Source organism: Pantherophis guttatus, chromosome 9 (assembly GCF_059756535.1).
Source record: "Pantherophis guttatus breed Tessera chromosome 9, ASM5975653v1, whole genome shotgun sequence".
Classification (NCBI taxonomy): domain Eukaryota; kingdom Metazoa; phylum Chordata; class Lepidosauria; order Squamata; family Colubridae; genus Pantherophis; species Pantherophis guttatus.
Window position 1 is genome coordinate 31,657,662 of NC_142071.1, and position 15,306 is coordinate 31,672,967.

A 15,306-nucleotide genomic window follows, 5' to 3' on the forward strand; every position below is an offset into this window, starting at 1 on the left:
GTTTTCCTGGCTTTAAAGATCAGCGTCAGAAACAGGGGCATTCTCCTTTCGTAGATAAACCATGGTAAAGCCACAGGCTCTTAAAATAATTCTGGTGCACAATCCAAAGAACTAAGAAAGTGTTTGAAAAGCTCCACGTCATGACAATCTCTTCTAAAGGAGACCTCCAAAGCAGTGGTGAAATCCAAATTTTTTTACTATTGGTTCTGTGGGCGTGGCTTGGTGGGCGTGGCAGGGGAAGGATACTGCAAAATCCCCATTCCCACCCCACTCTGGGGCCAGCCAGAGGTGGTACTCAAAATGTCCGCTACCGGTTCTCTGAACTGCTCAAACTTTCTGCTACCGGTTATCCAGAACCTCCAGAACCTGCTGGATTTCACCCCTGATCCAAAGGCTTTGGGGTTTGTTCCCTATTGAGGACTGAGTCAATAGGTTTGGGGCAAATAGTTAGGTTTCCTTATTGATATGAACAGATATCAATCAGGGAAGAGAAACTAGCAGTTATCTTTTGGGGAATCCTAGCTGTTGCTATGTTCTGGTAGATTACCATCAGCCTGGTGTTTGCTACTTTATTGTCCTATTTGCAAACTCATGAACCCTTTCTTAACCCTTGGAGCTGCAGGAAAGCAGAGACTTGGATTTTGTGGAACAGACTGCAAATGGTCAACTGCTTGGACATCAACCACAGAGGAGGGCTGCCTCAGTTTGCCCAAACGAATGTTGACTTTCATTGTGGTCAACATCATGTACGGGCCTGGAGTCCACAAGAGTTGCATCACGGTTGATGTATGCTCCTTAAAATGCACTCAGATATTCTGGGGACACAGAAGAGGAACACCCAAAGCTAAAGATGATCCATTCCAAGAAGACTGGGAATGTTGGGATGACCGTTAACCAAAAGGCAACTCAGTTCTATAGGAATTGCCTGGGAAAATAGGCTGAGGAGTTAATTCTAGATTTTGATCCAATTCAAGCCAGCATTCATTCAAGAAAAAAACTCCTCTTCTGGAACAAATGAGCAAAGGAAGAGGAAGAGACATCTTGGAGCAGGCCCACAAGTTCAACTCGCTCAAGGAATTTAGCTTAAGGAGGAAAGAGAATTAGCAACTATCCGGTTTTAGATTAGATAGTCCAGCCGTTTCTGGCCAAATAAATATAGCTGGTTGTCCCTTCTTGCCACCTTTTCTATCACAGCTCAGCCAATGAGAAGAAAGGGACTATGACAGTATTAAGTGTGCTCAAACCAGATAGTAGATCAAACTAGGTAGCAGATCAAGGGAAAGAACCAAATCCTGAGAGGGAAGTCCAGATCCCCTTCCCCTTCAGCCTGACACTCAAAAAACATAGTCAGATGAAGCTTCCTTTTGACAAAGGACAAGATGTTGAGAAAGGCAGGCTGTTTTTCCAGCAGAAAAGAGCAAGATTTCTCCAGAGGAAGAACTCTCTTCTATTGAGTAGAGTTTTCCTTTTATGGTTTTCATAGGACAATGAATGATGGGGCCATTAGAGAACCCATTTCGCCTTCCTGCCAACACCAATGTCCAGGGAAACGTCATCTGCCAACTCCAATGCCTGCCCTGAAGGAATCAGGTTTCCCTTGATCTTCTTTTGAAATTAGACAAGAAACTACTGAGACTTGTCAGTGAAAAAATCTCCCCTACAGCTCCATTGGAGAGCATTTCTTCACAAATAATTTAATGGCAAAGCTTGAAAATACTACAGCACACCCTTGAGGGAGGAACAAAAAAGCCCAGAATTCAGAGGCATTTCATTACCTATTGGCATCACTGGGCTTTCGTGAATGCCACTGTGGGAGCCCTCAACAGGCAGGCCCATTGGAGAAAAGGTCTTTTGGATCATTGCTGGTCAAGTTCCTAGAGAGATCAAGGAAGCAGAATCCAAACGTTGGGTATTCATGAGGTTTTTCAGTGCTGCTGGATCAGGGGAGGCCCTCAGCCTGACCTTCTGGCTAACAGAAGGCCTCAAACAAGGTCCTGGTGTCAGCAGGGCCACCAACGACCATTCAGAAGCAGTTCTGAATTGTGCGAGTTGAGGCCCGCTTGTCTTAAAGTTGCCTTTGGAAGGGGCTCCATGGGTAACACCCTCTCAGCTTCAGAAAGTGAGCCATGGAGGAGAGCCAGGAGGCTCAAGGAGACAGAAGTGAGAAATAAGCACCAACCGGGGCCGTCACTAGTTTTGTAACATTAATTTGTTTTTATTAAGAAGACAGATACTTTATAGTACTTCTTTCTCTTTTGTAAAAATGGTATACATGAACCAATACAAAATGTGAATGGGAAGAGATGGTTATGCGTTTTCTTACACTGTAACATCATCCATGGACACCTTAAACAGAATCGGCCTAAGGGGGCAAAATTAAAACAGGTCAAAGGGCGAGTCAAGAACAAGCTTATTTGGCATTAGCTACGCACCCTTCATTTTCCTCCTCAACTTTCCTTTTTGTTCTGTCTTAAGGAAAAGGAAAAGGGGGAAAAAATAAAACCACATCCGAATGACCAAAGCCCAAAAAACAAGTTTGTTCTTTCTCAACTCCTAACTCTTGGAATCTAAGCCTGCACAAATCAATAGCTAACAATACATTTCAAACAGTGCACGGAACACTTGCAGGAACACCCACCGCCGCCCCCTCCTCAAAAGAGCCTCCTTCCCGGGCGATGGCGGAAGACCACCGCCCGTCCTTTCCTGGGGGGGAGGGGTTGCTCCTTGCAGTCTCTTCCAAGGTGTGGGATCCAAAAAGTTTGCAATCTACCTGAGACGGAAACACCAATCAAAACACGTGAACCTGAGACATCTCAACAGTATTAAGTCAAAGTTACATCGGGAACACGGCACTACTGTACACTTTCGAAAACAAAGATGAGCCGCTCAGCGCAGAGGATGTGCCAGTTCTGGGATCGGTGGTGGTTAAAAAAAGCCCCCCTCCCTCTTGAAAATCGTTCAGAAGCTGTCCATGGCCTGCCTGCCAGTGTGCCCCCCGACTGGGGTCTCCGGTGGTTCCGAAGGCTGAGAAACAAGATGGCGTGGTACAAAACGGGTTGGGGGGGGCAGCCAAAGGCCGGGTTTGGGTTCATGGCTTAAGGATGGCAAGGTGGGGGTGGGGAGTTTGTCAGGGGAGGGAAGACGGGAAGGTTCTTTTAAAAAGGACGGGATTCGCGTGCCAAATTCTTCAGCGAAAGGTTGTCTCTAAATGTTTCTGCCAATAATTTAAAAATAAATATTTTCAAAAGCCTTTCTTTTCTTAAAAAAAAGATGTTGACGTAAAGAGATGATAGTCTCTCTCTCCCTCCCACCCTCCCCACGATAAATCTTTGCAAGTATATAACAGGACAGCCATACAAATCTGTCAGTCAGTATCCTTTAAGTGCTTCCCTGTCAGCGAGCCCTGCTTCCAAAGTGGATTCCTCCCGGAGAGACCCCGTTTTCCAAGGGCAGAGTTTCCCAACCTTAGCAACTTTAAGACAAGTGGACTTCAACTCCCAGAATTCCAGCGTTGTGTTGCTGCTGGGGGATTCTGGGAATTGAAGTCCACTTGTGCTAAGGTTGAGAAACCCTGCCTTCCTCCTTCCTTCCCCCAGGCTTTCCAAGAGGGAGGTGCCCCCATTTCCAGCCTTGGGGAAGAGAAGAAAGCTTCTCTCAGAGCTTCAGGCTTCCAACACCCACCAGAAAAAAATGTAGCGGTGGTTACCTCTTCACTACTACTGCCACCATGGAAAGGTTGAACAATTATTGGTAGGTGGCAATTAAGCCTGGGGAAGGGAGTCCATTTGGAAGCTGTAGTCAGGGAAAAGGAAAAAGAAAATAATATTTCTCTCTCTCTCTCTCTCTCTCTGTCGTGCACACCCACTCAGCCTGAAAAAATTTGGATCAAGTAAACAAAAAGCTTCTGCACCAGCCACTGCGCTGATTTCCTGGGGACAGAGGCGCAGGGGCTGTCCAGCCGGAGAGCAAGGCTCGCTTCTCTTCCATCCCCCCCTGCCTTTTGTCCGACAATCACATCCGAAGGCGTGGCAGGCTTCACCCAGCCTCTGCCTTGGTGACTTCGGGGTGCCCAATATGGGTCACGCACAGGGTTTGCAGGCTGAGATCACACTGTGACCTCTGTCGCCAAGCACAAAAGGGAAGAAGGGATAAAACGAGGCCGAAAGAATACGCAGAATGAAAACAGGGAGGAAAAATTTTTTAAAAAGCAAAAGGGGACAAGTTGGCCGATTCACAGAGTTTTCTGTCTCCAGCAAATTACAGCGATGCTGGGCCAAATTGGGAGCCACCGACGGGACCTTTGGAACCAAAATAATCAGAGCCAAACTCAACCTTTCCTCCCCCTCCTTCGACTCGGCTTTGTCTGTTGTCCCCAAAGGATCTGCCCCCCCGGTTCATGGCAATCGTTTCGGGGAAGATCTTGGACAAGATATCTGCAGGCTGATTGTGCCTGTCCAGACACTCGGGAGCATGGAAAAGCACGGAAGGAAAGGCGGTTTGGCTCCCTAGGCACACACTTTGCTTGCAGGTGCTCAAGTCAGCACACTTTGGGCTCTCGGTGAGAAGCAGAACCAGCCCAGGTGCTCGTCTTTGCTGCACTGGAAACTGAGGCAGCGGCTGCCCCTTCTCCTACAAAGCCTATTGGTCCAAGCTCTCACAACAAGGGATTATGATGGATGATGGATACACTCAGTTTCAAACAATGAAATCTAAGGTGTGCTGGTTCTCCTTTGATGACACGGTTTCAAACAACAACAACAAAATAGAACCCAGAATCTCAAACAAAACAAAAAAGAAAGAAAAAGAAAGAAAAGGGAGAAGAAGAAGAAGAAATAGTAGAAGAAGAGAAAAACTAACAAAACCAAACGAGAGATTTTTTTTTTAAAAAAAAAAACAACAATAACCAACCAGCCCAAATCTCTTCTCAAGGGATTCCAGCAGACAATTCCAAGAAAGGCTAGGAAGAAAAACCAAAAAGTAAGAACTGTATGAAACTGTAAGTTCTCTCCCCCTCCCTCCTCCCCTCCCTCCAATGAAATAAAAAATAAAACAAGGCACAGAATTTTCTGTAAATGATGGAACTAAACTAAATCCAAGCTGAACTTGGCCAGAGAATTAACAACCCAATGATACAGAAGTGTCACACAGCAGAGTGTACTTTACAAAGAACACTTTTTTTTACGTTGGGACTCCTCAACTCCCATACACTTGCCAGCCGATAATTTTAGAAAATAAAAAGAAAGAAAACGAAAGAAAAGGAAAGAAAAGAAAGAAAGAAAGAAAGAAAGAAAGAAAGAAAGAAAGAAAGAAAGACATACAAAGAGACAAATTAAAAAAGCTGTAAGCTGGTAGCAACTTCCAACATCATTGTCTTTATCTTCTTGGAAGGGCCGGGGCCTCCCTCAGCCCGGCCCGTTGGACGCCTCCTGGAACAAGGGGGCTCTAAATGAAGTACTCCTTCTTCTCTTCAGAATTGTTCTGTCCCCCCTCGGCGTTGATGATGGCAGTGTCGGCATCCGCTGCATCGTCAGCTCCTTTGGCTTCGTGAGTGAAATATGTACCTGCACCAAGGAGAGAGGCCTCAGGGACAGACTCCAGCTCAGCCCCCAGGCCTCTTCCCACCAGGCCTCCCCCTCCCTGTTTCCCGTCTCATGATGCAAGCTTTTGGCTAGGACCTCTTCTGCTCCGCCCTGCCAGGCCCTTCTTCACCCTCCCCCACTGCCCTTGGGGAGGGACGAATGGAGAACGGCCTTCCCTAATTCTGGGTCTTCCTGATGTGATGGAGAAAAGCTCCCAAAATCCCCAGCCAGGAAGCTGATCAAAATCAGCTCAAAGTCAAATCAGTCCTCCATGAGGTTCTCAAGAGTCATGTGAGGATTCATCTGGATTTAGACAAATTTGGACAGAATTGCACCAAGAGACGCATCGGCAGCTGGCGTCCATTAGGGGCCATTAGGCGCCGGCCTTTGATCCATGGCAACCAAGCGGCCTCTCCTCACCCTACTTTGAGGAGTATTCTAAGGAAAAGTTGGCCTTGGAGGTCTTTATGCATCCTTTCTGGTAGGCTGCCCTCCCAGAGGTCCATGTGTACCTGGCAGTTGCCCCCCACAGCCAACAACAGCTCCCCAATCCCAGTCTATCGATGAGAGATGTTGGCAACCTTCTGCACGGGTCAAAAGGGGGCATCCATAGCAAGAATCCAAGCAACACGGATGAATGCAGCCCACCTGCAATGCCACCCTGCATCTTTCGAAGGGGTCTGCCCAATTTATGATGCAAGAGAGCTGGCCTTCTGACGGTCTTGAAAAATGTCCTCTTCCTCTACAGACGTGGCTCCAGGATGGGACTGTGTAGGGCCTGCCTGATGTATGAACTATGTGGAAGTCCCTCCGTTTCTTTGTGGGGTGGGGGGAGGGAAAGCATTTTGAAAAGCTCTTAGCCCTATGAAGCTTTCGCACACACTTTAAGGAATATCTAATATGCAGGGTGACATATGTCCAATGTCCAATATCTAATATGCAGGGTGACATATGATGGACATATGTCCATCAGAGTGAGACCTTCACACCAACTGGTTTTGTAGCCTCCGCGATTCTTGATTTGTTAAAAGATCCCCAGAAAAATTGGGACTGGCCCAGTGGTGGGATTCACCGGTTGTTACAACCAGTTTGTTGTGCATCTAACTCGCGCTTCCGTGCATGCACATTACAATCGGAAGTTACCTTCTACTGAATCCAGAGAGAGTAAAACAGCTGAGGGGCGGCAATCCGCTCTGCCGCGCCTATCAGCTGGGCTTAAAACAAAAGAAATTTAGGTAGGTTATAGCGCAGGGGAAGGCGGGTGGGCCCATCTGATCGTCAGAGCAAACCGGTTCGCTCTCAGCTGATCATCGGAGCTACTGGTATGCCTGAACTGGTCAGAACCGGCTGAATCCCTCCCCTGGACTGGCCCTACCATGGGACCAATGGCACAGCTGCTTCAGCCATCTTTAACTTTCTACAAGTCCTGTGAGGGAGGACCTCTTACCACATTTTGCTTCTGGCTGCATGGACTGCCAGAGAAGGGCTCTGTTTGATTGGGCAGAAGGCAGGGAAGAAGCTGAACATATGAGACACCCCTCCCCCCAAGCCCATAGAGCAGGCAGGGAGAGGACAGGGGATGTCCAAGATCCCTTCTGCCCCAATCCCACCTTTGTCGACAAGCGTTCCACTTGCACTGACCTTTGTGTCTTGCGAAGTACCGCCCCAAGATGATCAGGAGACAGAGCATCGCGAAGACCACCACGGCCACCACTCCTCCGATCACCGCATGGTCCACCGCCGTGATGGCGCTCTCTTCTCCTGCTCGAGAATCTGCCACAATTAGGAGATGGTCAGGATGGTCCCTGGCAACCTCAATCACCCTTCCTCGCAGGGGTGTGACTTATTTTGGGCCAGGGGTGTCCAACCCTGGCAACCCCAGGACTTGTGGACTTCAACTCCCAGAGTTGGGAATCAAAGTCCACAAGACTTAAAAGTTGCCAAGGTTGGACGCCTCCGTTTTAGACCAAGAGGGTCCCAAATGGGACCCCGGGAAGTGGTTCAGGCTGCTGGGCACTTCTGGAATGCATCTGGGTGGTGAGAATTACTAGATGCTATCAGAAGGGGAAGCAACTGGAAGCACGGAGACGTTGTTTGGGGGACCCTTCCAATATAGGGAATCCATACCTTGTAGCCGCAACCCCATGAACAAATGTCCCCCCACCTTCAAACAAAGATCAAATTTCTCTGAAGGAGCAACAGGGAGGCAGGAGCTGCTACCTTCTCCCCTGTCAAAGGAGGGGGGCGGATTGTGGTGGGTCAACCCTGAACCTCTCTCTGCGCCCGTCCCCATTCTGGGAGATTTAAAAACGGGCCATCAACCTCTTCTGAACTGAAGACAAAAAGCAATCATTGCCTATTGCTTTTATTTTATTTATTTAACATCTTGCCTTGCAATTAATTTGCTTTTACGAGCTGCTCGCCCTCTTCTACTCCCCCCCCCAATGCTTTCTGTCAGAAGAGGAATGACTCGCTCAGCTGGGGAGAAGCCGCAGTGAACCCCGAGTGAGGGATGGCCACGTAAAATTAATGTATAGCAATGTAAACAATTTTAATTTAGGGACGCGGCTCCAGCAGCCCTCCCTGCAACTCTAATGGCAACCGAGATTTATAAGGGAGCAAAAGACAATTATTCTCCTGTTGATTAATACATTAACATTTTGGAATGGAAGCTCAGCCATGGTCGCCTTTCCCCACCTCTCTCTTTTTTTATTTTTTTGATCGAGTTTAACCGTGACACCTCCATTAAAATGATTTACTGGCCGTCCCTTACAATTTAAGCACAGCAGCAACTGAAATGGTAAAATTCTTTTAACTTTACATGATTTGTGAAGTCCGATGTGAAGGATTTGCCATTTAAATCTTCCACTACAAGAAGCGCCTGGCCAATAAAGCCCCCCACTCCCCCCTGCCTGCCCGGGTGCCAGAGAGAAATGCGTTTCGCCAGGAAGAGCCGGTTGTGCAAATTTCAGCCCATTTTTAAGAAAGATTGATCTCTCCCCCGAGTGGGTCCTCTCTCGGAGGCCCCTGCCCGCCTCTAATAATATTTGAAGTTTATCGATCAAGTGTGCAGCTCCATGACAGCTGCAGGTAACGGGGCTTCTTGGAGGAGGAGGAGAGGCCAGGTAGGAGGCTTTCAGTCGGGGAAAAGGATTTACGATCCCCATGAATAGCATCAAATCTGCGCCATCATTAAACGCTCAGAGTTAAGTAAATAACTCCTGGCCGAAAATTGCTGCAAAATGAAGTTTAATTAAAAAAATATATAGTTCCAATTAAGTGTCTTCCAGAGGCCCCGTTAGATGCTGTCCAGGCGAACGGTCTCCCTGGCATATGAAGAGCAAAATCCTGGTTCCCACCAGGGAAGAGGAGGAGACAGGTACGGGCAACGGCCACCCTCACCTGGAGGGTGCTAGAGGGAACAAGGCTGCCACTGCCGTGGGTCAACCACCAACCTTCCACCCGTGGTAAGGGAAGAGGATCAGGCAGGGTGAGGAGCGTGGTCTTGAGGAGGGCACCTAAGAGGGCCGGTAAATCTCCTTTTCACGTGCCTCAATGAGCCCTTGGCATGACTTGAGTCAAATCTAGGTACTTTGACACAATTTACAATGGTCCTTCTTCCTCCAGGGTGAGTAGGGGTGTGTCTAGACCAGCGATTCTCAACCTTCACAACTCTTAAATTGGGGGGACTTCAACTCTCAGAATTCCCCAGCCAAAAGCACCCCCAATTCTACCTGTTAGCTTTGGCTCAGGTGGGAGATGGGAGAGCCTACTGGGACAGACCAATTGGGTCCCTCTTGGCTGCTTTTGGGGGGGGGCTCTGTGCTTTGCTGGGGGTTGCTGCCTTTGCCAAGTGCCTAGAGCAGTGTTTCTCAACCTTGGTAGCTTGAAGATGGGTGGACTTCAACTCCCAGAATCCCCCAGCCAGCAGCTTTCTTGTTTTTTTTTTCTCTTTCAGAACATTTCAGTTGATGTTAATGGGGATCTTAAAGGCTCCCAGCAGCTTCTCCCAATTCAATGTCTTAACCCTCATTTGTGACTGAGGGTCTATGGTTGAGGACAGGCTTCAAGGAACTGTTCCTCATTGAGACCCTGGGCAGTTTAAGGCCCCCGGGGCACATCCGAGGCTGGGCAACGTTTATCTAGGTGGACATCACCTCCAGAATTCACAGGCAGGCACAGCCAGGTGGGCGGGGAATTCTGGGAGCTGAAGTCCAGCTTTTAAATGGAAAAAGGCCAAGGGGAGACTCAGATGATTTATGGACAGTTTAGGCTATTTCATTTTATATATCACTTTCTGTTGGGGGGTATTCTGAGTGTCAAAGAAGATTTATCTGCTGATCAACCTGGCAATTTAGCAGTTGGGGGTCTACCCTAGGCTGTCCAGCTGCCTGTTGACATGTCTTAACAAAGCACAGAATGGAAGTCATTCCATCTTAGAAGGGACCCTCGCCGACTGATGAAATCAAAGGGCCTCCACTGAACAACTGGGGGAAATCCCAGAGTTACTGTACCTGTGTGGAAAACTATTGTTTGACCTTAAAAATAAGGGGTAGCTGAAAAACGCCGTCCCAGTTCCCCTGCTCTCTTAAGAGGGAGACGGAAGCTCAAAGACGCCAATTCAGAGCTGAGCAGGCAGACTTTCACTGGCAAATTCTGAGAAAATGCCACATTTTTTGCTAATCCTAATGTGTTATTCTTTCTTCCTTAAGGTTTGCTTTTCTCAGCACCAATTCAATTACAGATGCTACAAATCCTTCTGACATTTAATTCCTTCTTGTCAGACCGAGCAGTAAACGTAGATCCATGCACGGCGTTTTCATTAAGATGTTAATATACATCTTAGCCTCCTAGCATTTCTATCCAGGTGCCTCCCAGAAAGAGGGACGGGGAACGGGGGGCAGGCCTTTGCCCAACGCTCTGTGCCCAGGGGCAAAAGGGCAACCAGCAGAGGGAAGGGAGCCCCACACTCTGGGGAAGGGGGTGCCTACTCTGTGGGGCAGCTGTCTATGCCACTCACCAAACCCCCAAATCATGCTACTTAAGCACCTGCCGTGCAATGGGCAGGAAACAAATCTAACCTTGGCATCAGAGCCTTTACTTTGGAGGGCCCCAGAGAATCCCACTGCAAGCTTACTCCATGACCTCTGACTTGGGGGCAGGACCATCGGTAGGGATGCCAAGCGATGGCTCGGCAGCAGGACCATCCCCACTGATGGTCCTGCTGCCTGGCCCTGAGCTGCAGCTCAGAAGCGCCTCTGCAAAGCTAGGAGATGCTTCACAAAACTGGACAGCATCAACACAACCACTGCTTTGGGACTATGAGAACAGTGAAAATTGTTGCCATATTTAACCAAGGATCATTTAAAATCTTGGCTTTGCTTAGTACACGGATTTTATTTTCTGTATTATTGGCATGTCTAGTGTAGAGAAAAAGCACATACAGGGAACTGTCTTCTGCCAATACAATTGTGATTTTAATAGAAGACAATCTCTGTCACTCAAGAGTGAACTGTGGGGTCTTGGGTGCTCTCTGAGCTCGGTCGTTCGCTTGCTGGCGTTTCTTTACCTAACTAGGGAACACCATCAGTGCAAAGGAGGGCGGTGGGTGTGAGGGACGTGAAGTGAAAAACCCCACACTCACTGGCATGGAAGAGATACCCTAGTTGGGTAATGAAATGTCTGCAAGGAAATAAGTAAGCTCAGAGGGCACGCACCAAGGATTCCACAACTGTGATCTGGCCTAGTTAAAAAGTTAATTGGACAACATTTTAGGGGCAGGCTTTCCATTAGAAATGAAATAGTTTTTTAAAAGAGAATATTTGTTGTTTTTACACGGACACTCACAACCCCCCACCCGCATTTCAAAAACTGACTTAATTGTAATGACCCAGCCACAAATTTGTACGATCTTAACTACACACTGCCAAACTTCAGACATTTATCAATCCGAGGAACCATGAGTTATCTCACTCACACCCAGAATTTAAGACGAGATCTCAGAAACATGTTAGCTCTTCTAAGATTTCAGCAGCCAGTGAGCATTTTCCTCACATCCTACTCCCAAAATTTAGCCCACAAAATTCTGCAAGTAAGGATGGGCGAGAGGCAGCGCTTAGAACAGCTTTCAAGGAGGCCCATTCCCAGCGGTGAAATCACCTCAAAAGATGTCAGCTCTTAAGAAATCAACGTTGTTTGCACAGCTGAACGACGGGTTGCAAAAAGTGGGAATGGGACGGAGGAACTATCAGGCAGACCGCTTGAGGAAAAAAGCAACTTCAGTGGAATCAATGCTGTTTCCCTCCATTGTGACCGATTCCTCCTGCCTGCCCAACTGCCTACATCTCCCTTGACATTCCCCAAAGCTTGAGACTCTCGTCCTCCTTGGAATGAAGCTGGAACTAGGCACGTTCTCAGCCCGAAGGAAATGGAGGAGGGCAGGACCGCCTGGCTTTAGGATCTCAGGAGTCGGAGTAGGTTCTCCTAACAGAGAATATGCAGAGCAGGCTGGGACCCTGGAAATCCAGGCTTCCCCTGAACCACACCGGCATCTCTAGCACCGGCCGTGTCACGTACTGGGAGTGCTGGGAGAGGAAGAACACGGCTGCCCACAAACTGGGTGCAACTTGCACGGAGGGCTTCCTCTTGCTCCCAAATAAGCGCCGGCTGCAAACAGCTTGGCCATGGCGGTTGATATGCCGAATACCCAGGGCACCATAGAAGCCGGAGCACTTAAGGAACCCAGGATGTTTTATTGCTGTGATTTACCTCTTGTGCTCCGCGGGGTCTCATTTTCTCCTGCTAAGTTATGTAGACCCAGGTATTAAAGGGTTCTCTTTAGGGGACGGGAGGGGCAGCGCCAGACCAACCGGCCCGAAGTTCCTCCCAACCGCATTTGTGCTGTAAAAGCAAAGGGCTGATGGATGGTTACCGAGCGGGCTCAGCATGGCTGTTAATTGTGGCAAATTTAGATTTAGGGCTCCCTCTTACAGAAGTTTTAACAGCTCCTGTTGTAAAGGAATGCTCCAAACTGCTGTTCTGTTGCACCTGCGCCCCCTCCCTCCTTCCTTCCCCTCCGGCCTCTCCTTCCAGGCTGCAGGGCCATCCATCAGCATCGGAGCAAGGGCACGGCCAGGAGTGATGCTCGGTGCAGAGCGGCCTCCTTCACCCCTGCAGAAACACTTCCCTTTCCCCATCACCTTCGCCTCTGAACTATACTGCAGTCGCCACCACCGGAAACGCCCAAAGGCAGACGGGGCCTCCCTGACTCACTTTTGCCCCCCAGCAAAATCTGCCTCGCACAATGGAAGCTGGTGGCAAATCCAATTTTCCCGGAAAGGCTGCAGTTGAGACCGGGAGGTCTTCTTGCCACCTCAGAATCCGGAGAATGGAGGGGCCAAGGCCCACCCCAACTATGCCGCCCAGAGTCCCTTGGGAGTTGGGCGGCATAGAAATGCGACAAAATAAATAAATAAATAAACTGCAGCCCTGGCGCTTTTCCTCCCAGCGTGACCCAAACCCAACCCAACCTGCTTCACCTTCACAGCACTAACTCCACCCCAACTAAGGAAGGGGCAGCCTTGCTTCAGGCAAGGCCAAATCTATAGCCTTCCCTTCCTCTACTGGGTGCAGGTCCCCAATTCTGCCCTGATGGCTCTTGGGAACCCCTGGGAAAAACTGTGCTCACTGCCACCTTCCTGCAGCAGATTAAAGCTGGTATCTGATCAAGATTCTCTGGATTTCTTCTGCAGCCTGACAAAGAGAGAGACCTAATTCAATCTCTCCGTCTCCCTGGAATTCACCGATGGGCTTCCAGAGATCAACTAGACGGGCTTGGAGAAGAAACGTATGCAGCTCGGGGCCGCTGTGGGGCTCTGGCCTGCGGAGGGAAGCCTTGCTTTCTGGATTGGCTCAAAGCTTGACGGATGGCCCTCATTTACGGGGACAACTCAGGAATGTTTATTCCCATGAGAGCAATCCGGAAAGGGGGATGGGGACCCTCCTGGCTGCCTGGTATTATTCATTAGCCCAGTTTATCCCCTCACCTTCTCTAATTTAGTGATGGGCTATTTAAACCCAGGGTTTGTCTTGTGATATAATTGAATTTGGTCTCTAATTTAAGCGAGTGAAATTCAAGGAGTTCATCCTTCCCCAATCAATACGTTCCCCTTCAGTGACCCATTTCAAGATAGCTTCATAAAAAATAATGTATTTTGTTTTAATAAATTTAATCACTATGACAGGTGCTCAATTTTTATTGGCTGCTTCTCCAGACATCTCTTTTCCAAAGCCATGCTTGCAATCAATAGTAATTGATTAATCAGCATCCCCTATGAACAAAGGTGCTAATCAGTTTTTGATTAGTTAATCAAACTACACAGGTCCCTTTTGATTGTGCCATGCTCTACAACCTGCAGAAAGGGAAGGAAGCTCTGGGGGCTGCATAAACAGGCGCCCGCTTAGCCTACGGAAACTGGAAAAGAATGGGAGGATAACCATCTACAAGGCAGGAGAGAAGGGAGGCCTTCTTAACCTGGATTTGCAGCTGCTGATTAGAAGATAAAGCACAAAGCAGAACAGGCTGCACTGGGAGGGCTCCCACCCTCTGCACTACAGGCTCAGGGCAGCGTCCTGTGCAAAGCAAAGGGCAGGCATTAGGGTGGGAGGGGCGCTCTTCTCGCCCACCCCCTGTCCTGGCAGGCGGGCCATTTGCTGTAAAGGAATAAAGTCGGGGTGCAATTAATGTGAGGGCTGGGTGGGCAGGCGAGGAATCCACCTCCTCTGCTCCACTGATGGGACAGGCGTCCATGCCCAGCTCCCCCCCTCCCAGCTGCAGCAATCTGGAGGCTGCGCCCTTCCCTCCCTCCCTCCCTCTTACGCCTTTGACAAAATAATCCACATTTCAAGGGAAAAAAGGCTTTCCAATGGAGTCAGAATCCCTCCTCCTTCCCCAACAACAAAGCTGCAAATCCCAATTGGTTAGGTAATTTCTCCCCACCCCTTAGACCTTCTGGCCACTGTGGCTGATGCCCCCATCTTGGGCAACCGAGGCTGGGGAGGCTTCTGGCAGCCGGGAAGAGGGAAGGGTGGGCTCGGGGTGGGGGAGACGGTTCCTCCGAGTCCAAAGGGCCGGGATGCTGCGGAGGGTCACAGCTGCAGGGGGTGCTGGGAGAAGCGGCCAAATGCAAACAAGGCGTGGAGCAGATGCAGACAAGCACACGGAGGCCAGCCCTTACCTGAGAGATCCCCATAGTCCAGCTCTTCGGCAGTATTGGGCAACTGAGTAAAGCCTTACAAATAAAAACAAACTCGTGTTTCTCTGGGTTCCACAGGGCAAGAAAAACAAAACACTTAAGAACAAGAGGAGGACGTTCTCCATGAAGTAATTTGCCATCTGACTGGAGTTGGCCTGCAAAGGAGGCTCCTTGGCCAATTTCTATCAGAGATACGCATGTGTGTGTACATACACATATATAAACACACATGCAGGCAGATCTCTCGTGTCTTTTAAATCTACAAGAAGACCAATACAGTGTCAGGGGGGGAAAAAAATCTTGGTCTGCTCTATTTGAAAAGCACAAAACACAAAGGGGAACATTCAAAGCCACTCACCCATTAAGTACATGCAAAAAGTTTTTTCCCAACTTGTGCTACTGCAAAATTTCCCAGGATGAAGGGGTTCTTCTAACGAACCGCTCCGCTTAGATGCTTAACCTGTGGCATGTTT

At 48.8% G+C, this 15,306-nt stretch overlaps 1 protein-coding gene across 9 annotated transcripts in view; it reads right to left on the reverse strand.

Annotated features, from left to right (window-relative positions):
* Positions 1–2,191: 2,191 nt before the first annotated feature.
* Positions 2,192–15,306, reverse strand: part of CADM1 (cell adhesion molecule 1) — a 204,096-nt gene continuing 190,981 nt past the window's right edge. For 5 of the 9 annotated variants that reach the window (XM_087875991.1, XM_087875989.1, XM_087875993.1 and 2 more), the window contains 2 exons: positions 7,221–7,352; positions 2,192–5,561 (listed from right to left, as the gene is read on the reverse strand). In XM_087875991.1, the coding sequence (XP_087732117.1) occupies positions 5,443–5,561; positions 7,221–7,352 (251 nt within the window). In that variant the 3' untranslated portion in view covers positions 2,192–5,442. Of the gene's footprint in view, positions 5,562–7,220; positions 7,353–14,815; positions 14,870–15,306 lie in introns of all 9 variants that reach the window. The other 4 variants (XM_087875987.1, XM_087875990.1, XM_087875988.1 and 1 more) reach the window with 1 other exon arrangement.